The sequence below is a fragment of the Calonectris borealis genome, chromosome 4, assembly GCF_964195595.1.
Source record: "Calonectris borealis chromosome 4, bCalBor7.hap1.2, whole genome shotgun sequence".
In the NCBI taxonomy this organism is placed as follows: Eukaryota; Metazoa; Chordata; class Aves; order Procellariiformes; family Procellariidae; genus Calonectris; species Calonectris borealis.
The window spans coordinates 12,506,769-12,532,038 of NC_134315.1; the positions used below are offsets into that span (position 1 = coordinate 12,506,769).

The 25,270-nt window shown below is 38.9% G+C and overlaps 1 protein-coding gene across 9 annotated transcripts in view; it reads left to right on the forward strand.

Annotated features, from left to right (window-relative positions):
* ACOX3 (acyl-CoA oxidase 3, pristanoyl) overlaps positions 1–15,364 on the forward strand; it is a 41,277-nt gene extending 25,913 nt beyond the window's left edge. For 6 of the 9 annotated variants that reach the window (XM_075148640.1, XM_075148642.1, XM_075148643.1 and 3 more), the window contains 7 exons: positions 35–154; positions 835–948; positions 2,755–2,870; positions 5,488–5,662; positions 6,178–6,245; positions 6,931–7,017; positions 10,646–11,943. In XM_075148640.1, coding sequence (XP_075004741.1) covers positions 35–154; positions 835–948; positions 2,755–2,870; positions 5,488–5,662; positions 6,178–6,245; positions 6,931–7,017; positions 10,646–10,765 — 800 coding nt within the window. In that variant the 3' untranslated portion in view covers positions 10,766–11,943. Of the gene's footprint in view, positions 1–34; positions 155–834; positions 949–2,754; positions 2,871–5,487; positions 5,663–6,177; positions 6,246–6,930; positions 7,018–8,529; positions 8,784–10,645; positions 11,944–13,239 lie in introns of those variants that run through there. The other 3 variants (XR_012673449.1, XM_075148645.1, XR_012673450.1) reach the window with 3 other exon arrangements.
* Positions 15,365–25,270: the final 9,906 nt, after the last annotated feature.

The following is a 25,270-nucleotide window of genomic DNA, read 5'->3' on the forward strand; positions in this document are numbered from 1 at the left end:
CAATATATTAAATGGTGCACTTGTTCTTATTAAGTGAATCGTCTGGGTGAAATCCGAAATGACAATGATCCAAACTGCACATATGAGGGAGATAACAACGTCCTGCTTCAGCAAACCAGCAACTACTTAATGAGCTGGATGAATTGCATAAGAGGTAAGTTTTCATTGTGGAATCCTATGCTGGACCCAACAGTGTGTAGCTAATGGAATTAGGAGGTAATTTCATACTGAAAGCAATTGACAGTCATTTAATCATTTTGTAGAGCATAAATAATGTGCTACAGACTCCATCATATGATAACATTCACAATACACAGATATTTGCTGCAAGAAATATTCTTTCTCCTAAGTCTTGCAGCAGCTAGCTAGATGTTTTGCCATCCCTAATCAGGTTAAGTAGTATCTTATTCCCTGAGAAGTGCAGTTTAGTTCAATGGAACTACTCCTAAAGTCATCGTAAGTCTGAGTACTCTCTGCTCATTGTACTTAAACCAGTTCATATCGCCTAACTTGGTAGCAATATCCATCAGTACATTTTGTAGATCTCTAGATTTTGTTTCAATTTTCTAGCAGTGAGTTTCACCAGCATCTTACAGAACTGGAAAACTCAGCAAGAGGAGTTGAATCTCATGGAGCTTATAGGCAGTGATATCAGGTTTTTCAGCACTTGTCCTCCAGTCATCATTTGGCTGGACTAGGCCATAATAAAATAAATATTGTGGCCTAATTGCATCTGGTCTATCAAGTGTATGCATGGCTTTGTAATAGGCTTTTAGTTCCAAAGATTCTGATTTCTTTTCCCATAAATCGTTTTTATTTTCTTTGGTATTTCAGATAAAGTTCCTTTTGAATCCCCTTTTGGAACAATAAATGTTTTGCAAGACTACCGTCATATCCTTGGCTGGAAATTCGCAGCCGCTAGTGTTGAAGATTGCATGGACTCCTCAGGTAGCCTTCTGCTGTTGTTAAACTGATTCTAGAATCTTAAATTCCTTTCCAGAGGAAAGGATCCAGAGATTTGAGATTCAACCTCTGCTAGTTATTAGATATTTGTCATATTACTATTTGCTGACTTTCTTTGTATTATATGCATTTCAATTTACTAAGAACAGTTTGCATTTCAAAATATGTCCTATTGTCCCCAGCCTCAATTCGGGAATGGAGGATAGCATCAGATATTTTTCTTCCATTTTTGTTCCTTTAAAATAGCATTTGTGATCTAGTTTTTTTGCCACTGTATTGTTGTTTTCAAGTGAAACTGTTGTAGGGGGCATTGATTGCCACTACCTTACGTCACTAAAATATCTTATTTTAGAAAACCATACAAGTGATTTAGAAATATGTTGAAAAGGCTCTAAGTATGTCTGCTTTTGACAGTTGCCTTTGGTTGCATAGAGGAAAATGAATAATGGTGAAACAAAATTCCCTGCAGTTTTCCTGGCTTACTCTGCTATAATCAAAACAAGTATGACATGAGATGCCATTCCCACTTTTGTATCACTGTGAGCCCAGATTGATCCTTGGAGGCAAAAATTAACAAATAAATGAGCAGATAATGAGATAGTGACAGGGCACTGAACAAAAGTGAATCTGTGAAACTGAGAACATACTGGGGGAAGAAGCTCCAGTCTTAATATATAAGGGGCAATCGAGTTGATTCCTAGAATTCAGTAACCACTTCAGTGCTCAAATAATTGCAAAAAAGCTGAACTTCAGATAATGATGCATAGTACCAAATGAGGTAGTATCATAATAGCTGTGGGGTAAAATCTGAATAACTTCAAAATACAAAGACTTTTAAGAAAAAGAGTAGTTCAAAACAACTGCTTCCTTTCTTCTTTGTTGTATGTCTCCAACTTGTGAAATTCAGCAGAGCACAAACTGATACTTAAGCACATGTTCTCGCCTCTCTTGTAATACCTACTGAACCAGACTATAGTTTTAAAAATACCTGAATCTGTTTATGGTTCCATTCTGTCAGAAACTTGACTGTTAATTTAGGTGCCTGAATTTAGGCAGCATGTGAACACTCACAATTGCCTAAATAATATTCTACGTTAAATCTTAAGCTAAGACACAAGCAAGCAGGATTCATACAAGGACTTTATGCTGAAGTACTTTTTTTGTTAATAGTTCCAGGCTGCTCTAAAAATATAACACACTTATGTACAAAACAGGTCATTCAAATGCGATTACATTCAGCCACCTTCGCAATGTTAGAAGTCATGTGCTTCCACAAAATGTGGACTGTCTTCTGTTCTTGTATTCTCAGAAGAGACTGAGTACCTTGCAGACCTAAGTCTTAATACAGGAAGAAAATAAAAAGCTAAAAAACTTCCATCGAGTCAGAAGTCTAAATTGAGCTGTGGCTATACCTTGTCTTTTAGCTTGGGGTCAGTTTGAACTAGTGTGTGGTCAGGCATGGTATGTCTTCACTGTGCAGTTACAATCTGACTGTCTTAGAATCATAGAAGCATAGAATCATTTAGGTTGGAAAAGACCTTTAAGATCATCAAGTCCAACCGTTAAAGTGGGAGCAGCCTGAGGGCCCCCCGCCCCAAGGCACACTATCTTACCCTGATGTTATTTATTGCATCTACAGTAATGGGCAAAGTGTCATGTTAATGGATTGATTAATTAACACTTTCACTTTTCATCTCAGGTAACAAAAACTGAGACTGCAGTAGAATCTGTATGTGACTTCTTGCATTATAAATATGAATGTTAAGAATTTTGGTTTTCTCTTTTTCACAGTTCCTTTAGCAGCATATAAATGGCTGGTTTGCTACCTGCTACAAGAAAGCGACCAAAAGCTGAGCAAGGAGAGGCAGTCTGGGCGAAGTGATTTTGAGGCAAAAAACAACTGTCAGGTAGTACACATTCAACTTTCTTATTTTACTTACTTATTTTCATCCAAGTTTGTCGGATCCTGTTAGTTTTATCTTCTTGTGTCATGAAGTACAATTTCCTCAAGCATAAAGCAGCAAGTCAAATAACTAATAAAATGTAATACCTGTCCATGTGCATTGTGTTGAACATGATAGCAGGAGGACAGTTACCATCAGCAGAAGTCTTCCAGGATATATTTCGCTTCAGAAAAATTGCAGGCATGTGCTGGGTGATGTCTGTAATTTTGATAGCACAACTTCTGAAAACTAAATCTACTACTACTAAATCTACTGCAGCATCTGATTATTACATCTCCATCTGCTCTTGTGGCCAAATACATACTGTAGGAAGGAATCTTGTTCTGGCAGGTAGGTAAACTAGGTGACCTAATAGGTCTTTTCCATCTCTAATTTCTATAGTGCAAAGTACTCGTGAAAGATACCAGACTGACAACATTGGAACCTGAGCAGGAAACACTGACAATCTACATACAGCAGATCACTCTCTCACCAAAGAGTTTTAACAGCTAGGAATGGCTTAACTCCAAATTTCAGTGTATATCCCCAAGCTCCCCAAATTCTTCTGTGACCTCCATGAGAAAAACTGGCTCACATCCAAGGAAAGAATACTTGTCATTTGTCACTAAGATCTGTTCCTTGAAGGTGGTCAGTGTCATTCACCTTATCTCCAAAGCTCATTAAAAAACATCAGGAAGGAATATTGAACTTTGTACCTAGAAAGAGCCAGCCTAGCTTCAACAGGGGATGGTCTGTATGAAACCACTTGTAGATTGGAGGAAATCTTTCCTGTTTTTACCATAGAAGCAGCTTATTTGAGAATGTCTTCAGGGTCAAATTCAGAATGGGAATTGCCAGAAATTCAAGTCGGATCGCCTGTCAGTTGGCCAGCTCTTGGAAGGCTGGTGCCAGGGGCAGTGTGTTAGGGAGAATGTTGCTTGCTCAGAAGTATGAAGGTTCTCTTCTCTTTTATGTTCAAATGTTCTAAAATTTAAAGATACTTAGGCACAGAACTGCTTTTAAGATAGGCATTGATACACCTGAGGTCATTAGGTTTTCTTTTCGCTCTACAGTTCATCTTCAGGACATTAGGACTTTTTATTTTAAATGGTATGCCTCAAAAACATCTGAAAATTATTTACAAGCTGTGCTTTAAAGATGTGCACATATTTGATTTAAAACTTTCTGGGCATGAAGAAGCACTTTTCTGTCAGCCCAGTGGCTGACTAATATATATTTGTTCTTGCTATGGGAGATCTGGAAGAGATTCCTAGGTTATTTTGGTTTGGGGATAGCTTGATAGAAACAATATAGAAGTGCAAGCAAAGGTGAAGAAGGAAATAGAATTATAGGGGAGAAGAATAGAGAATTAATTCTTAATGCTTCATTTGCAATGTTAAGACTTATTTCCTTCTGACTAGGGAATTGACAGTCATATCTAAAAAAGTCCATCTAGTAAGGGAGAAGTCCTCCCTAATCCTGCAGAGAATAGATGTGTATTTTGCAGTTCATACTTGTATCTGAGCTTGGATGTAAGTATGCCACTGAACAGCTATCAAGAGAGAGACAGTAATGTTTGGAATATGCCTTTTTTAAATGCCACTGTGGATTTAAATGCAAGGATGATGCAAGTATTTAAAAGAAAAAAGAAAACTAATCAAATAATTCTAAATGAAAAAAAAACCTGAACAATTGGGCTGAAAACAAACACCAGTTTACAGCATTGCAACAAATCAGCCACAACAGCAGTGGTTTCATATGCCCCTTCTGTTCACCAACAAGAAGTCAGCAGTCTATTTCATGGTAGGACATATGCCAAGATACAGCCAAGGTGTAGTATATAAAAGTTGACAAGTCCTATGCAAGTACAATCACTTACGGTTTTATACTCCATATTAACAATAGCTGGTGACTTGCCTTTCTGATCAGATAGTTGGCAAGGATTAGCTGGGTAGTTCTTTCAAAACATACCACAATCTATTGCAATCCATAAACAGAATCCACTCATGCTAACATGATCAGATTTTTTCATTTGTTATTTGAAGGGACTGTAATAAGTTTTCAATAGGTTACTGAACCACTTTGAAGATTTTATCCTCTTTATAAAACTCTGCATAGTATTAAATAAATGTAAACCTACCTTTACGTTCTTAGAATTATATGGGTTTATTAATGATCCTAAAGTCAGCAAACCTGATTTTGCATGGTCTTCTCTCTGATGTAGCTACTCGAGCCCATACAGTCTGCGTGCAACTGCCAAATTACACTGGTGACAGGTATACAATCTGTGCTCCCTTTGGATTGGTATAAGAGAGTACCCAAACTGGAACACACTGGAAAATTAGGATCTTATTTCTAAGAGGCATTTCATGAGGCATTTGATGTCTAACCTTTGCAAAGACATTGTAGAAAGAATTTTCTCCTAGAGTTTCTTCTTAGACTTTCTTTAATCTCAGGCTAGATCAGCAGATCTAAATCAACAAATCTCCACTAACTTCACCAGGGCAATGCCATTTTGCACCAGCTGAGGATTGGTTCCTTGTATTTTGTTACTCAGTGTCCTTCTTTTCTGTTTCCTAAGGTGTACTACTGTCGATCATTAGCCATTGCTTTTATTGAACAAACTGTCTTACAAAGATACCACGACTACACTCGTGATCCCAGCATACCATCTACTCTGCAGCCAGTGCTTAAGAATCTCAGTGCTCTGTATGGACTCTGGTCTTTAAGTAAACATCTGGCTGTGCTCTACCAAGGTGAGATCAGCTCCTTGAATATCCCGTGCATGTCACTTTATAAAAGTCCTAACTTAAAGATTAGGATTTTTTTTTTCCATGTTGTATCTTGGCAGGGGGAGGGAATCCTTATTAGGATTTAGATTAGAGCATTTTTCTTATTGCCTGTGTAATACGAAACAATCATTCTGGACAAAATTTTCGGGAGCAGGAATCCGGAGCGAGAAATTAACCCAAAAGACTCTCTCTTGGCTCAGAGATGATGGAGAGCTCACAAGTTTTGCTGTGGTCCAGTGTTTGGGGGAGAGGATGGGGAATAGGCAGCAAGATGCTGTAGTGTAGCTTGTTAATGCAAAAGGATCCAAATGTCTTAGATTAATGGTTTTGCAGTCAACTCATTAATGAAAGACAGTCAATCCAATTACACAGGAGCATCTGTTTAGTCTCTTGAATACTGAACTGATAAACTCCTTTGTAAAAGGATTGTATCAGTGTAATCTTAACTGGTGTAAGCTGCTTTGTGAATGTGTTTGCAGGTGGCTATGCTTCAGGTGAACAAGCTGGTAGATTTATTCAGAATGCTATTCTGGAGCTCTGCTACAGGGTAAGCCTTCAATATTGTTTGTTGTGATTAAATAATAATATAGTATATAAATACTAAAAAAGATATATCAGTTATTCTGTACTTCAAGGGGTAAATTAGCAGGATAATACATTAATAGTTTCTGAATAACTTCCTGTAAAGTTTAGTAACTCATTGACCCTGAATCTAGTCCTAGTTTAGTTACCAAAAAACAAAAAACATTGTATCTTACAAAATAACACGCTATCGTTTGTGGCCTTGCAATCTTCACTGCCAGTGAAGTACTGCAGTCCAGTTCTATTTATTTCATTATTGTGTTAGCGCATGAATTTTTTTTCTCAAAACAAAAGCTTTTCAAACTTGATTATATTCTTCGCAGGTAAGCAAAATTTCAAAGAAGAATCTGGACGTTATGTTTTTAAAGTTCAAAAGTATATGTTTTCATGTGTGTAAGCAGTACCATCTTGGTTAAAAAGTGTTTTAAGACCCGTAAGCAAAGGAGGAAAACATTTAAAATACAGTCTCTTTTGGCAATTACCCTGGGAATTGAAAAAGCAAAATAAATCTAGACTCTTTATTGTGGATTTCTGTTAAGTTACCAATAGCTGGTACTTCATGAAAATAATCTTTATGCTGGTCTGTAGTTCACAGCTAGCCATAGACAACTACAGAAGTTGCCAAATGTATGTCTTTTGTTTTTAAACAGTTGAAAGATGATGCGGTTGCCCTGGTTGATGTCTTTGCTCCTCCTGACTTCATTCTCAACTCTCCCATTGGTAAAGCTAATGGAGAGGTAAGAAAACCCATTTTAAAATTTGTAAGTTTAATCATTAAGAAGGGTATTGCCTGTAAATAGTTATAACCTATTCAAGAACTTCACAGCTACAAAAGAAAAGGAAGACAATTTTTCAGTGGAAAGTACCAGAGTTAAATTGATGTCAGGAAAAAATGACATTTTGTATTTGCTGGAGATAGGCTTCAATGGGAAACTTATACAGTATTCCTCTAGTTTGCTCTTGTGGGCATCTGTGCTGCTGAACAAAAAAAAATAAATTATACCATCTCCTAAGACTCCTTTAGTATATAGCTTAATGTCTTGGAGAGGTAGTAAGGTGTATTTCTTTTCTGCCTAGGACTTTTGCTGCCTTTATTGGGATTCATATTACACCCAGTTTGTGTGATGTGCATATAAATGGTGTAGAAATTATTTCTTTCTTTTAATTCTTCATAAAAATATTTATTTTAATAAGAGAAAGGAAAATGTAAAACTCATTCCAGTTAAAAAATATATCAGAAATTGCACAATTCTTTGAGAATTCTGTTTATCCAGTGGGAATTCTAGGATATGACAGAGTATCTTGTACTAACCAGTGCAAGGTACAGCATTACCCAAGGGGTGTCAGTAATCTTAATACAGGCTTGAAGGATGCTGTTTCATTAGCACCTCTCCTTGCTTTAATGAATATATAATCCATCCTTGTTAAGGCTGAGACAGACTTTTTTATATAGTCTAAGTTACACAAAGCAAGAGTTGAATCAAGAAAATAAGAATGGCCATGCTGCATCCAGTTCACAGAATACTCTGTAACTGACAGAGGCCAAGGAAAACACCGTATGAAACAGATGAAATATTGAAGTGTTCTTTCGCTGGTGTCTCAACTGCTGGCAGTTGGTGGTTTAAAAGAAATCTCAAGCCATAGCTTGTATTTGTATCATTCTGTTTAATAGCCACAGATGTATCTATCCTCTATTCATTTTTCCCATCCATTTTCAAATTCAGCAGTCTTTTGGCTTCCATGACACCATAATTTCCATAATTTGAGTATTGTGAAAAAATACTTCCTAATCCCAGTCCGTATACATTGACTATCTGTGGGGGCCTTTTCATTCCTCTGACAGGCCTTGTTTTCCTTCTGTTTATCTTTCCTAATTCTGCCATATCCTTTCTGAGGTGTCATAACCAGACCTACAAGCAGGATTCAGGATGTGGGTGCACCATGGATTTGGCTATACTAGGTCATGGTCCCTCTCTGCTTTTTTTTCCTTGACATACTTAAAGAGCTGTATTTCATTCCAAAGCCTCAGCAAACCAAAATTCTTGCTTACTGGCCAACCCTACTCAGCAGAGCCAAGCTGTGGGATAACTATTATGTAGAGACTAGTGTCACAGTACGGTAGTTTGGTTTAGTGTGGATAGACCCTGTAGAGAATCACTAGAGCCTGGGGAGACTGCCAGGAAGTTTGACAGGATTGCTGAGTCAAGTGTACTCAACGCTTTTCAATATTCTCTGTCTGTGTCTTCAAGTCTAAAGTTGTCCATCGTTCCCATGGTGATCAAGCAATACAGAAGGCAGCCCAGATGTTTCTAACTAGACCCTGACCTAAGAGAATGATTACTTTGGTAACACAGTCTCTACAAATAAAGGAGGAAAGGACAGCTCTACATATCCAGCCATCTTAACAAGAGGACTATAATCATCACTGGAAACTTTGTTTCCATTTCTGTAGATTTTTGAGGATCGAATTAATGAAAGAGGTCATGGGAGGGAAGCTCCAAAGGTAACTCTGAGAGAAGGAACATCATCTGTAAGAATGTTAAGAATATCTGTATTGGCCAAAAGCCCATTCTCACCCATTATTCTGTCTTTAACAGAAGCTGTGAGCAGATGCTATAGGCAGGAATATAAAATATGGTGCAAGTACACAGTGATCTGTTCCTAGAATATTACCCCCTTTCTAGCAGTCAACTGGAGAGTTCTTATCAGCAGCTGATAAAGCTGTCATGTAATGGATTTGGCTAGCTCCTCTTTGGCTAGCTCTTAGCTCACACAAATACAGAAGCCACAGAGACTTATTAATATTAGAGATTAATACTAGAGATTAATATTAGGAATATCATGTGTGAGACACGCAGATATGACTCTAAACATTACTGACTTCCTCATGTACTAAATATTTGGTAAGGTTTTTGTAAATTCATTGAGTCATATTGAGAAAATAATTTCAAGCAATGATATTAAACCCATGTTCTGCGGAATTCAGGAAGGTTTTCTGAACTGCCTCTAAGTCTGTGGTTTTCAACTTGTGTAAATATTTTCAACTGAAATATGAAAAAGGCTGCCAATCCCTCACTCAAAGAAAATACTTAATAAAGTTCCTTGTCTCCTGGCTGTCTTATATTTAATTGTCTATTCATTGCTATCTTTGCAACTTCTAAAAACCGATGCAAACATTTTAGTAAAAATTACAGTATGGTAAAGAATAGATTATCCAAGCATAACAGGAAAATGAATTTAATTCAGGATAACCCATGTTGTACTGCAGTGGAGTGCCTTGCACCACAAGCCACAGATCATAATTGGAGCAGAAGAAAAGTTTCCAAATTTGTTATGGGCAGCTTTAAGCAGTGAATAAGAATTCAGATTCTCGTTAAAAGAAACTTTGATGGTGTGGACATCATTTCCCCATAGAAGCTTTGACAATCTCAGCTTAAGTATGCGAAGGTATTGCCACATTTATTTCAAGATTAATTAGAAATAGTTAGACAATATTAAATCAAACTTGGAATGGGATAAATAGGTAACACTAGCCCACATAATCAAGGTAAAAATATATTTAATATTAAATATATTTCAATATTTATTTAAATAATCACAAATATATAGGGCCAAGCCATCTTTTGATGCAGAAGAAAGGCTTTGCACATCACTGACTGCTTTTATACTATCTTATTATTGTATTATACTGTATTCCAACTTACTGCTGAAAATAAGGCCTTCCTTTCCTCATCTTTCTATAACATTATTTAAAGTTTTAAGCTTCAGTTAATTATGAACTGCCAAATATTGCTGAAATTATACTTCTGCAGAATTTACTTCCCATGTACTTTTTTTTAACCGTTCCACGTAAAATTGCAAATTGATGAAGATGATTAACATTCTGCTTATGAGAGAGGAATTTTTTATGCTTAGGTCAAACAGTTCATGTCTGGGAGAGAAGTTACGTTACTTTCCAGAAACGTGTTGAAATAAAGGTAAAAATCGACATGCACGAGTGCTGTCAGACACAGTTTTCAGGTTTGGACAGAACAATTATTAGCTTAATATAACCTTGTTTCCAAATTTCTACCTTTGATAACACAACTCATGTCAAGTTGAAAACAAGAAATTATAAAGGTTACTGGTTTTCTGCTCTTATGCCAAGGATGTTCTAAATGATTTACACAGGTATCTGATGTTTACAGTACTTCAAGGTTTGTGCTTTATCTTTGTATTTATGCCTGTACATAATTATTCACATTTGTTATCTAGAAATTCAATCACAATCTCATTTCAACCAATAAGTTAGATAATTTGTCTTGCAGAAGTTTTCTTTGTTTTATTGTCTGTATGAATTAATCCTTTTTTATTATTATTTTGCAGTTATATAAAAATATGTGGGCAGAGATCCTTCAAGGCAGCAAAGCTCTGAACAGACCTTCATGGTGGGCAGAATTTTGTATTAATAAACCTGTTACAGGCAGGCTGAGGTCAAGATTGTAAACCAAACAACTTATAAGAGGCTGGATGGGCCTGAGATGGATACCATATTTCAAACATCAGGAGGAAATGAGACCATATGTCAAACACTGAAAATGAAAGAGATTTTCATAGAGAAGTGCCAAGTTTTAAAATAACTTTGAAATCGAGTCCAACTTGGTCTCAGGGACTGTTAACATAATAATGACAGGAGCAAGAGCAACACATCTGCACACTATTCATATTTACTCAATTAAATACAAAAAAATAAAGATTCATTATGATCACTGCTTTGCAAAGTTTCCATGAAAGAAATGTTCCAATCAGTCTCTTGAATTTACTGTCATATTACAGAAATTAAATAATTAAAAAACATTTCCCACCAGGGATTATGAATAAGCTTAACAAAAGCAAAATAAAAGAGAATGTGAAGAAAAAAGAAAAAAGACATCAAGAACACCAACAGTGATAAACCTGTGTTAAGGGATACGAATCATTTCCGACAGCCCCTTTGAAGTCTATGAAGCTATTCTGATTTACTTCATATGCCTCTGTGTTAAACTACTTGACTGCTCTTTCAGTGCAAGAGAGGATTGGGATTTTAGATAATGTGTCTTTGAGTTGTGTATACTCTATAGGTAAAATTAATTGAAAACAACTCATTTATACATCTTTTTTAAAAAAATGTATGGTAATGCAAACTTGTAAGTCTTATATACGTTCTTGGTTGGTTATAACGTTTTCAGTACTGCAAAACCAGTATCAAGCCTTGGATAGGTTGACACACATAGAAACTGCATCTGTGGTTTAGGTCAGAATATACTCAAATGAATTATTATAAATATGGTCTTATAAGAACATACAACAGTGGTAGGCATTATTGAACATATTAGGATATTTCTCTTTCAGCTATATTAACTATCAAATATTTTTATTCACAAATGGAAGAGACACTAACAAAGCTTTGAAAATTCAAAATATTTTATGTTTTAGATATGCTGTGAAAAACAAATTAATTTTTTCCTTTATTGTGTCTATGAACTGAAGTACTGATAAGACCTAATTCCTGTTGCCCTTACTGTTGTGAGCAATCCTATCAAGCCAAAGAGATTATTTTGTAAGTTAAAAAATTGAGTGTTATTTATGGCTAATCAAGGATGAATTATGGTTGGGGTTATTAAATAACTGATTTCAGTACTTGAGTGTTGAATTCTACTTGAGCTGAATCAGACCCTTGTCCTTGCGGGGTTTTATAATTTCATCTATTGTTGCAGTGTCAATATATGAAAGTTTGTAAGTCTTCACAGACTGCCACAATGTGACCAAGTAGTTCTGTAGAGACTTCTTTGATTCCATCTAAATCTGACACAGTTCAGGAAACATTTCATGGCTGGAGAATGCATTGAAAGCCCAGTGTTAAAAAGATTTCTCAGAGTACCTCAAGGTACTTTTATTTACTAAACAGATTTTTTTTTTAAAGTTTTTGTTTGTGTTTTTAAGAGCAGTTTGTCAGAGAACCTGGGGATGCCAAGTGCGTAGTAATACAAGTACAATTTAGGACAGGCCAGAGAGAAGCTTTATTAACTATGATGATAGTGAGAAAACAGTTGGAGAGCATCTTCCCCTCTGCTCCCCTGTTCTTAGCCAGCTGATTGCAGAGACCCAATCTATACATCATTTCAGAAAAAAGAAAGAAAGAGGTGAGGAAGAGCAACCATTTCAATGTTAACAAAGCCAGATATCCATCCCTGGAGGCATAGACTCCTTAGGTAGCTTGCTAACTGCCGCAATTCTAAGGAATCAAACAGTAAATAATATGACTGTATGAAGAGATGGCTCTTGGTGGAGCCTGTCGTAGTGGCACGACGTGTGTTATCTTAGCTCAGAAGTGGGAAGTTGGAAACAATCACAGACTGTTAGCTTTTAGTCGAAAAGAATGTTCTTTTAGTAAAGATAACTTCTTAGCCAGACCTCTTGATCTTAAATATTAATAATTTTACTGCCATAAGTTCAAGGTCAATTAAAGATGATCTCTCTCAACGCACTTCAGTTAAAAAAAAAAAAGCGAACAAACAAAAACATCAAAATGCGGAAACTGTTTATAGTCCCATTGGAAAAATGGATAAAAACTATCTTGTTAAACCTTACCTGTATTTTTTTTCTGAACTTCATTTTCTTTGCCAGAGATAGTGTTGCCTGTGGTTTTTCTGTTTCTTTCTTCTAGTCTAATGAGGTACCATAATTCAGGATGTCCCGATAGAAGCTCTTTGTCTAGCTGTTGAACTGTAGGAAATAGTTAAAAATTGAGCCGCCTTTGCTGAAAAAAACCCAGTGTAAAGTATTTATTTTCTTTGAACTGTTTTGCCTCTTTTAATGATGTCCAATAGGTGGCATCATCCCATGAAAAAAAATAGATCAATACAGCTAAATACCTATCGTTAGATATTAGGGAATAATGCAGTCTCATTATTATCTTCATCTATTTTTTGTATCTCTAGGGAATCCAGCAAGTCTCTTGCATTTGTGCAGACCTGAAGGAAGTAGGCAGAGAAATTATGCCCAATATCCAGTGTGAACACCGGGATCTCTGACAAAGGGGCACATGGGGAAGAGATGCCCTGCTACGTAAAATGCACAGACCAGTAGCATTGATCTGTCACTCCACATGCTGTACTATCAATTGATCAGCAGCATTATTTCACTGTCTTACATGCATGCAATTTCACCATCACCTCTGAGCTCTTCATAAGTTATATGGTCTTTCCCTGCCTCCTTCCTCACAGCTGGGAAGCAGAGCTGTGTATAAGTCTTGCATATAGACTATAAGTCTATTTGTGAGGCCTTTCTAGCCCAGAAGAAAAAACAAAGGTGTTTGGCATGTAGCTTAAGCCACCTTCATCCAAAAAAAAACCCTGAGGAATCATCTGTGTCACAGTAGAACAGAACTGAAGACCCGGTGAGCCCCAGAGATACCCACCAAATACACCACAAGAAAAACAGACACCTCTGTAGAAATACATCCCTAAGCTGTTCCTGCTAATCTTGTTTATTATGACTATTTAGTCAACATCCAAACTCCCTGATAAAAGCTGATAAGGACTGTACAAACTGGCAGGAAAGTGTGGTGTTTGGTCTGAAAAGCTGCTGACTTCGACTGGAGCAAGCACTGCAGAGTGTCTCAGTAGAACATGATTATGGGCAGGCCAAATGGGATACTCAGTAAAATGTCACAATTATGGACACTAATACGAGCTGTCACACAGCTTGCACTAAGCTTAGAGCTTCATGGGATCCTTGGATACCCACACAGTTAGTGGCAGGAGTTAGACACCCAAGCACCAAAACTGAAATAAGTAAAATCGAAGCAGGGGTACTGGGAGGCCTTGGGGATTTACTCTTTACAACACCCCACATCTCTGTACCCCTGCCATGGGGTGACGGTGGCTGCTCACCAAGACTGCGAGCTCAGTGCCAGGTGTTCAGCAGCTGCTGGGCTCTATGTGCTGCCAGCAAAGGCTATCCCCGTTTACTCTCACAACCAGCACAAAGCCATGGCGCAACAAAAGCAGGCTCATTCTATGGGCCAGAGCCATTCTGCACGCAATAATTATCAAAACTCTAATATTTTCTGTATGAATATCTGGATAACCATTCTTCAATCAGTTATCACGATGAATTTCTGACCTGTATGTTAAGCCAGACCTGCATAATCAAATGAGCAAAATGTCCTTTTCCTCTGAAGTCAACAGTAAGCCAAAGGTTCTAGAGGTCTTCTACATCCAGCTTCTCAGAGCAGCAGAAATTGTAAGTGTGAACTTGCAGAGTTGCAGCATGGGGGGAGAAAGATGTCATGAAATTTGGCATCCAATTCTCTACTAAATCATAGAGCAATAATTCAACAACTACCACAAGATGTCATTATTATATGCAGTTTGTTCCTCTCTACAGGACATTAAATAAAAAAGGCCTCTGGCAGAACAGAAGAGTCATTTCCCTCCCAGTTCAAACGCCAAACAAAGTTCTACGTGTCATTTTAACGTGGTTGGGGAGCTGGGTCAAAGGCTGTCAAATAGCTTCAGTCCAAAACAGTTTGGCCATGGGAATCTGTCCTTTCCAGCTGCCACAGAAGGCAGCTAAAGCTGTCACCAGAAAGTTGCGTCCACGGAGGCCTGAAAGAGCCCCAGCCTACTGCTTCCCCTGTGCCCGGGATGGCTTGTCTCCCGGATAGGGGCATTTTTCCTCCTTGTGGCTTTGTCAAACCACCTACCTGCCAAGGGTATTTCAAACTGGTTTCCTCTGTGATGTGATATTTCTGCTGATGTGACAGTTAAAGCAAAAAAGCTTTTTTCTATCAGAAAAAAACCAAATTGTTCATGTGCATCGGGACACTGAGTGCACACATCTCCCTTGCTGATGTGGCAAGATAAATACATGAATATTTAACACCACCTTTTGTAGGAGGGATGGTGTCAGGTGAAAGACTCAGGGAGCCAGATGGAAGCCCTACTGGGTCTTTACAGCTGCAGTTCTGTGGATAGAGGTTTCCCAGAGGTGCTTGTTTTCTGCAGAGATAAGTAGACTCATACGCTGCCATTTCTGTCTGAAAGCCTCTTTCCCACTGTAATAAATGATTTATCATGCGTTCTGCAGGGTAGCAAGCTTCTCTTCTGTTTGCCTTTATCCATGTATTTTCTTTACTGACTTAATGTGTTTTCAAACCTGAGTGGTGATTTAATACTAGCACATGCTATCAGCATGACCGGTCTCCCTCTCAGATGCAACCGTATGGACCATCACGGAGGGCTGTGTTTCCTCTTGTAGCACTGCACCTCCATGGGCCTTAGCAATGTTTTGTTATTCCCAACTCTCGTTAGCCTGAGATCGGAGTAAGGCTCCAGATCATTTTAGCTCGGTTCACTGGCCTAAGGAGCACCATCAGCAAAGGCGAGCTCGCTGCGTGAGCCACCCATGTGATAGTATAATCTGAGACAGACGGATCCAGCCACGGGAAGGTCAGCTGTGATCACAGCAGGCTGCCCACAACGCTGCCAGTGGGAACAGAAGCATAAAGCTCCACTCTTCTCCAAGCAAGTCAAGTCACAGGTTTATCAAGTACAAGCAGAGTGTTTCACATCATTTCCTTTCAGAAGCAGCAAGAGGGATGAATGCAGTTTTTGCTGAGAGCAATAGTTCTGCTGGCTACCTTGCCTTTTTCTTTCCCAAATTTCTGTGGTCTGGTTGCATTTGTTCAGCATGGCCACAGCATGAATCTCTCTTGAATAAATGCAGTTTCCATCAGGATTTTCTTCACTGTGTTTGTCAAAGAATAGACCAGCAAGTGTGTGGCTAGGACAATTCCCAGTAGATTTCCTGAAGCAAATTTACACATATTTTTTATATTTTTGTTTGGGAACTATAGTCAACTTTAGTATCCAGCATCTGCTGAGATCTGCAGAAGACTCCAAAGACCCAGTGTCAGTGGGCAATAGCCCCCTTCACCTGCCCGTGTTCTTCCATCCTCCTGCAGAGTGCCCTCCCCAACTCATTCACTTGCTTGTCATCTTCTCTGTACTCACAGCTTTGCTAAAAACTCATTTTTGCCAAATCATAAAATATCCATTCTTATTCCTCCTTATATTTTTAAATTGTAAGTTCCTTGATAGAGAAAACACCCCAATTCATAATGATAATTTTGTTTAGGAGGGTAATTGCTTGCAGTGTACGTGCCACGGGGAGATAACCAGGAATTGGAAAACAGCCCGTGGAAGGACCAACATGGAGCTCTAGTTTGGTCAGACCTGTGACTGCGATAGAGACGTGCCTTGTGATATCAATGAGTGATCCATGGGCCAGGACACCTCCTAAAGCATCTGGAGAAAAGCAGCTCTACTGCCAATATGCCGTACAGCACATACCGCACCCTGGCCCTGCCGCCTCCACGAGGTCTTTTGGGGCCACCTGTACATAAGCAATGGAAAACCATTGCCTGAGAATGAAACCTTTTTTAACGGTGTAATCCGTTATTTTTGTAAAATGTAAGAATGAAAACAAGAATCTATAGATAGTCATTATTCCCTATAGCAAAAATACAAGCTGTGATGATAAAATTGTTTATAACGAGGCAAAAAAAGTACTCAACAAGTAGTTCTTGTTCTGTTTACGTGCTTTTATCACCGCGATGTGAGGAAATACTTTCCAGTCCCTCAGTAACCCAGGAGGATGTTAAGCATCATGTGCTATGGTAAACACTTTAAAGTCAGCAGACCCATATAACTGGCAACAGAAGATTGTGAAGACTTGACTTGGAAGGTCATTCGCCTACTCATACTCATTTCTGTTACGTTTAAGAGTATCAAAGAAATTCCACCAGATTAGAGTTTGCTGGATATTATACCAAAATTTTAAAAGGACAAAGAAGTGGTGAACATGATTCTATCACAAGCAAAATAATGGAAAATCTGAAAGAGGATTCAACTAATAAAATAATTAGCATATAGTAATACAATAAATATCGATCAGAAATTTTATAGAAAGTAGACTTTGTCAGACAAACCTGATTTCATTCTCGGAGGAGTTCCCAGGTATTCTCAAACTCTGTTTTTTGAATATATGTGACACACGATGTACACATTTACCTCTAAGATGCCATAGTTAGTGTCACATGACACTCTGATTAAAAAATCAGCATTCTATCTATCAGTAGAACACACTTTAATTGGATTAGGAACTTCCTGACTAACAAGATCTCAGAAAGCCATCAGTGGAGAAATCATTGCGTGTGCTTTAGGGATGTTATTAAGGATAATCCTGGACCTGCCACTGCTTATTATTTTCCTTGGCGAGGTGGAAGTAATTCTAAAATCTCTTTTACTAAAATGTGCAGAATTAGTGGACTGGTAAATAGAGGTGAAAACAGACTTGACATACAGCATAGTCTTAAATACTTAATAAGTTTAAACCAGGCTGGTTTTGTTGATCCGAGTATGCAACAGCTCCTTCAAAAATATAGGGATAAAGAGAGATTTTGTCATTCTAGGTCAGACAGAGCTGAGACGAGCTGAATGCTTTCCTCTCCACGCTGGCTGATTGTTCTCATCAACAACTGACCTGCATTGATGTATTTGGGAGAGAAGGATGTGTTTTACAATTTTTTTACAGGTTACAGTAGTGTTACAGGAAGAGTAAGAAAACGTGAGATCCTTACAACCTTGACATGATCAGAGAATTGTTTCTTGTCCAGACCTAGTTTTAAAAAAGCCACATCCAAAGTTAGACCCATAAAAATGCCAGCCTGCCTGGAAAACGGAAACTGTGTTGTGGAAAGTGAAAATTTCTACGAGTAATTCTGTCTCTGCTCGCAGAAACCAGGTGCCAGACTACTGCTTCCTCAGGGCACAAGCCAGTGAAGGATATAAAAAAGAGCAGCAGTATTGACTTCAAAGCTGGAGAAAAGTGTGGTACAACAGGAAACTGGACGAACTCAATGTTTAGCATGTCAAAGAGGAGCTTAAAATATTGTCTTAGAGTATTATCGGCTTGTCCGAAAGTGGAACAAAATGTTGAATGTCAAAACAAATCGAATTTGTGTCCAATCACTAGGGAGAGATTTAAGGAAATGGTTTACTTTGAAGGAAAGTGTGTGCATATACACACATTATTTGGGATGACCAAAAAACCGTCTATGGTTTTGTTATAAGCTGTACCAAGATCCTTTAAATCTCCTTTTCAGAACAGCTGGTGCCATTTGAACTGCCCTCCAAAAAAGTACTTCTCTGAGTGTCATTAAATAATGATTTTTTTAAAGCCCACACAAACACTTGGCTTTTTCCATCTAGTTTATCAATGATGAGTGTTTGCAAAGTCCAGAACTGAGCACTGGCTGTATTTCACTAGTGTGATGGAGGAGCCAGGAAAAACATATTTCCTGGTGAGTATTCCCAGTTGTAAATTTATTTTTGAAACATATAGGGTGTAATTGGGTTTCTGTGCTTGTTTTGATCTTTTTACAAATTCTTATTAAAAGAATGTCTTCCAGTTCCACAGAAACTGCATATCCTGTTCCAGTCCAAAGCTGTAGATAAATCCCACAGCCAGAAGCGCGGGGCAGTGGGACCACAATTTTCACAATATTTTGGTAGAAAAACTACCTTTCCCACCTGAGGAAGGGTACCACCACCCGATCTTTGACAAGATCATAAAAAGGAAGAAATACACAAGCGCCTAAGACACTGAGCAAGCGGCAGGGAGTTCTTTGCTCAACACACGAATATTTGCACGGTTGAGCTATGCTCTACAGCAGATGAAAACCATATATTTTTTTCACAGCAGTTAGTTGCACTGAGTTTTGTTCATCCAAGGCACAACCCATCAGCACGGATCCAGTCAGAGCCACTTTTTGGTCCAACGGGTGGGCTCTGTTCCAGGGTGGCCCCACGACAGTCACCAGATGATACTTTGGAGGTGGTGCAGCGCTGGCCTGCTGTATTGAGTGGGAGAAATCCACCCTTAGCCTGCATAATCCATCGTGGTTATAGTGAGAGCACGTGTTCAGGGAACTTCCCTCTACGTTTTTGGCTCACTTTTTGTTTTGGATTTCATTTGGGTTTTTTTGATGGGGAGGGAGAATTAAAGAGAATTTTACCTTTCTATCTACCAGGTTGTCTCTTTTGACAAGCAAGGAAATAGGCACAGCATTGCTTAGCCATGTTATGGTTTCTCCTCCTCAGTGTCCGTTTTTCTGATGTCTCCTCATTATACTTCAGCTGTGAGGCCAGTTCCACAGCAAAAGTTGGAGCATTTGTAGTTTTATTTCTGTTGCCAGACTCCCTGTTCATTGTGGGAGGATTCCATATGCAACCAGAGGATGATTTTCCTCCGTGTTAAGAAATAGTCCTGGCACTAAACTGTTTGAGTCATCTTTCTGTTTGCTTGACTTCTCCCATAATAATATTATCCAAAACTTGATTCACCAGCTAATCTCACAAGACAGGATTTTAGATGTTTAAAGAAAAAAAAAATCTTTTCTTGTTTTTTTCATGTTGACCTAAGAAAGCTCAGAGTTGAGTCATGCTGTATTTTGTTTCAGATAGAGAGCTAAAACTTCTACAGAAAGGTACATTCCTTAGATGTTCAATTTGCAACATGATCGATTATGTTTTATTTGGGAGGAACATGGTAGCATCATCATTAGCAGAGAGGTGCGTCTTACCACTTCTCAGAACCATTGTGTTACCTCTGAATTACCAGAATGATTCTCTCATATGCATTCAAATTCAGGGGTGCAACAGTGGTTCAAGAAAAACAATTAAAAGGTCCCATAGAGACTCATTCATAGATGTTTGTACATCATAAGAGTTGAGGTGACCCAAGATGTCATCTGGTCAAATGCTGCTCTTCAAGACAAGATTAACTATATCTGTGTTAGTCCTTAAATCTGACATTTTCTTGAATACAGATTCAATGTAAAATTGTAATTAACATACTGGAACAGGCAGGCACGGCTGTTCTTCTAGAAATCTAGTATTTTTTCATCACATGTTTTTGTAGATTCTTGGTGGAGAGAGGAGAAGGGCTTACTGTAATGCATGAGAGATGAAATCACAGATCAGGGTCCCACCATCCTAAGTGCTATACAAAGCTCTCACAAATATATCTCCAAAACCCTGCAATTTAAATAGAAGACAAGAAATAATGCACCATGAACAAATTAATATGTCAGTACTGGCTAGCACTATGTGCAGCAATCTCAATGTTCCGGTTGCCATTTTTAGCCAAATTTTTTATAAACATGGTGTAAGGGGAGTTTAAGGGTGAGATGTGAAAGAAGCTAATGGGAAACTTCTCTGGAAAATTTCTGAGAGCTTCCTAATTTGGAAAGGAAGCTTATGAGAAAATAAGTAGCCAGCACTTGGCATCAAGGATGGCATCCTGGAGGCTGGAGCAAATATCCTATCAGTGAATGAAATATTTCAAAATTAGGATTAGGCTATGATGAGTGTTGAGAGTAAAGACCAAGAACTTACACTTAATCTAATATAGAAGACAGTGGAAAGACACAGAAAGCAAGGGACAGTGCCAAGGTCCTGTGCTAAAAGAAAATGCAAATAATCTCTTGTATTTGGCACGGAAATGATAAGGACATAGGTGCATTTGCCAAGGACAGAGAAAAGGAAATAATGGGTACATACTTCTATGAGGAAGTTTTACTGTATAAGAGAGAGGGAAGTCAATAGTTTTTGCAGAAAACTCAAAGGAGATTTAAAATTTAGAGATAGCGTGGACGTAAGGACCAGACTGACTGACAGTGAGTTTTCATCCACAGTGGAAGTCTCTCCTTAAACCGCTACTTTAAGTAATCACATCTGTTGCAATTTTTGTTCAGTTATTTTTTGCTTCCATATGTTTCTAGGCAACACCTGGAATAATATTATTCTCTAAAAACTTCTAAAAGCCACGGCTCATTGCAACGTGTTGCAACATTTTCGTGTTAAAGATACAGATTTCATACACAGACACACACTTATTTACAAAACTCAACCCATGCATGTGTGTTCAGATGCAAAAATAAATAATTTTTAAGCAGACTTAGTCAAATAGTTTTCCCTCTGGTTGTTACTTCTTTTTGTCAGAATTCAGCCAGAAATGAATGTGTAAAGCTAGGTGTGTCTGTATATTTTTTCAACACAGAATCATAACATCACCACAGTAATCAACTCTTTATGAAAGCATTATGAATGGCAAAGAGATAATAAGGAACTATTTGTGATGTGGTATATCAATTAGAATTATAATGAAGGTTAATAAGATCATTATCTCAAGAGTTACACTGTAAAATGTGGGAGAGGGAATTTTCTTATGACATTCAAGAATTGCAGCAGAACTGCGAGCATATTTTACGTTTTAAATTTATGAAAAAAAAATTGGATAATCTCATTTGTCTAATGAAGTTGCAGTTATATTTTTGAGTAATAAAGTCACGTAGGGGAATTACTGTTGCTTTAACAAATGCATCCTACAGAAGATAGTATCGTTTTAATTACCTCAAGATGTTTAGAGCTATTTCCTTTTAATTAAAAATCAGAGGACCTAATAGCAGTGGTATGCCTACATAGCCCAGGGAAATCATTTGTTGATCTGTGGTTGCTATGAGAATATTCAGAACTATAGATTGTCTGTGGATTAACATATAACTATGTAAACTATAAATGCTTTGAAAAGCTTGAAGAGTTAATGCAAACTACATTTCGATGCATACACCCTCCCTAATTACTTAAGCAATGTGTTTTAAATGATTACATTGTACTATTTCTACACTTCAAAGGCAAACTCTGTCTAAAGCCCTTCCTTATGAATTTCCCTACACGGTGCACCTATACAAACTCTGCCACGTCTCATGCAGGTTACAGTGCGTGTGTGCGGCAAAGCAAGCAAGACAACGTTTAAACCAACAAAAAACCCCGCCACTGAACAGTCTATAGTAAGCAGTGGCCGCTGAGCCAAAGGTTTTCAGCTTATGAAGGGTCCAGGGACTTTAAGAAGAAGCGGCAGCCCGCGGTGGGTAGGAAGCTGCCTCCGCAGCAGCCGGGGTGTGCGCTGGCCGACCCCGCGCGCGTGGGAACTCGGGGGCAGGAGACCCAGGACAACAGCTCCGTAAAAGCAGTACTTTGTTATCCTCTAGCTGAGCCATAGCGTACGGACGGGCCACATTCACGCGTCATCTGCTGGCCTAACAGTTTGGGAAATGTCTTGTTTCTTTGTCCTTAAACTTCATGAAGTATGTGAGTGATGGGGTGTAAAACTGGTTAAATCTGGCAAAGACCACAGATATGGGTTAAACCCAAGCAGCAACAGCGTGCATTTTGGAAGAGTCACAAGGGGGGTACTAAGAAGACAAGCTGTTGTTTTCCTCATCGCAGCAAGCGTAAAGCGTAAGGCACGGCCTGAACCCAGCGCCTCTGGCCATGCGGTTTGGCGGCACCTGCCCATCCCCAGCGGTCCAGACAAGAAGAGCATCTGCGGAGGCTTGGGCTGAAACATCTGCTCATCAGTCCATAAACACAGCCTGCCATATGTTACCAAATTACTGAAGCAGCCTGTGATTCAAGAGGAGGACTTCCGATGAAAGCCGAGGAAGAGTGTATGTGAAAAACCTTTTAATCTATGCTACAGTGTGACCAGAAGCGAATGTATAATTGCATTAAATTTTTTACGCAGCAATGCAACAGCTGACACAGTTTTTTTCTCCTCCCACTTGTCAAATTCCATTTTCTTTTTGGATATTTTGACATTTTTGTTATTTTGATGAAATACATTTTACCATATTGCTTTACTGCCTTCTCTGATTTGCCTCATGATTTAAAGATACTGTGAAATGAGTAAAGTCCCAAATACAGACAAATTGGAGTGTATACCATTACATCTTCCTCAACGGTGAAAGAAACAGGGATTTATAGACAGAATTCATCCCTTTCAGGGGCTCTGCTAAACATAGGAAGAAAGCTCTGTTTAGAGATGCCACTTTGCAAAGCTAAGTAATGCCCTCCAACAACATTACACCAGCGGCTCAGTATGATGAAGCAAAGTTCTGCCTTGCCTATCACCTCTCCTAAAAATATTCCTATCTCCAGGAAACAACATCTCAGAAACCACCGTCCATCTGCTGCCAGCTGGCATTTTCATCTCAGTAGAAGAGCCAGAAGACAGCCACGAAGGCTCAAAAGCAAGATTTTTGATTTGTGTGCAGTTTTGGTCCAATTTGAACAATTACCTTGGGTTTGTTTCTTTTTTAATTTCCCACAAACAACTCCTCAGAAAATCAGTTGCAGAAATGCTGCTACATGGTCTTCCAGAAACTACGTTCCAGAATCCTCCTACTCCTTTGAAACTGGCCTACTGTTGTATCACAAGATCTCAAAAGCTTTACTTCTGAGTAAAATGTGGGCATGAGAGAATATTGTTCAGCCCCTCTTTTGTCTCTTCCCTTCATCATTTGTACACCTCCCACCTTTCTATAAGCTTACTTCCCCGTCCCACAGCAATATAGAGGGCAGAGTTGTCAGTGGACTGTACTGGTGGGCCACCAGCTCACGCAGCTTGGCTTAGGCTTTCTTTCAGCCAGGGTTCTTCTGCTGTAACCTTAGTCCACCCTGTCACACCCAACTCCAACTCTTTAAATTCCCAACACCAAGCATCTGTATACAAAGTCACGTAATGAGGTGGCCCTGTGGGAACCTTATGCCTCAGATGACACACATCTATGTGACAGATGACACACATCTATGAGCCTGTCTGGTCACAGGAGGCCAAGACATACTGGCTCAAGTGATGGTGGAAGGAGCGCATGGAGGTGGTAGAAGATACGCAGTGCTGCACTGAGGATGCACTCAGCAGGACACGTGGCTCTCTGAGCTAGTGTGTCACCCTGGCTTCCTGTACTTGAACTTGTATTCTGTCTCAGGAGACCTCACATCTGGCCTATATGAAAAGGAAAAGCAATAAATTCAGTCACCATAGGGTTAACCGAGCTACACAGATGCCACAAAACCATTGGGAGCAGGGAGCCATAGCTCTTCTGCTACCAGCCCAGAGACATGAGAATCTGACAGCAAGTGTGAACCACTCAACATCTTGCCTTGCTTCATTTGCCATCAAAACAAGTCCTCTCTTCACCTGATGTGACCCTCTCAACCTCTCCCTCTCTGCTGCCACGCTAAGCCCAGGATTCCCACAGCTCCCCTCTCATCCCACAGTGCTCTATCCATTTCCCCCATCCTCATCTATTCCACTACATCCTAATTCTCCTCCCCATAAACACTGATGTATGAAATTCACTCTATTCTCGTGCCTCTCTAGCTGTGTGCCACTATCATTTTTGACCCAGTCAAATTAACATACTGGAAATCCTCCTTTGACTCAAGTACATTTATAGCCCAAGGCTCCTTTTCTTTCTTTCCTGGCTCTGGGGTTTTGCCAGCGGGACAATTTACATCATTGACGCAGGCTTGGCATTGGTAGGACTCCTGCTCATGTCCCCTAGAGCCAGTGGGTACCAGGTGGACCATGCTCTTCCCAACTACTTGGCATGTTAGCATTAAGCTGTCTATAGCTTAACTCTTTGCTGGGGACTGTGTTTGATATAGTTCCCCCAAAGAGCCAGAGAACAGTAGCATCATCCTGTATACATAAGTAAATAATAAAAGGCAACGCATGAAAAAGCTATTGTCATTTTTCTTTCTACTTCCACCCACTGCAAGTAGCAAACCAGGGAAGGACCTCCTAAATGTCCCAAGTACTGAGCAACCCTTATCGTATTACAGATCTTCCTCATATAGGAGCTCTACAGGCACATTGAGCTGAAACGATGTACTCACGTTTGAAAAACCTAAGCACTCGTAAGTTAGACATCTGTACTGAATGGCAATGGAAGCATAACCATCACAAGAGTGTTTTTCAGCATCTTAAAGAAGCTGATGACTTGGGCTAAGAGTATATAAATTGATAGTTTCTATGGCAAGACATTTTTTTATCCAA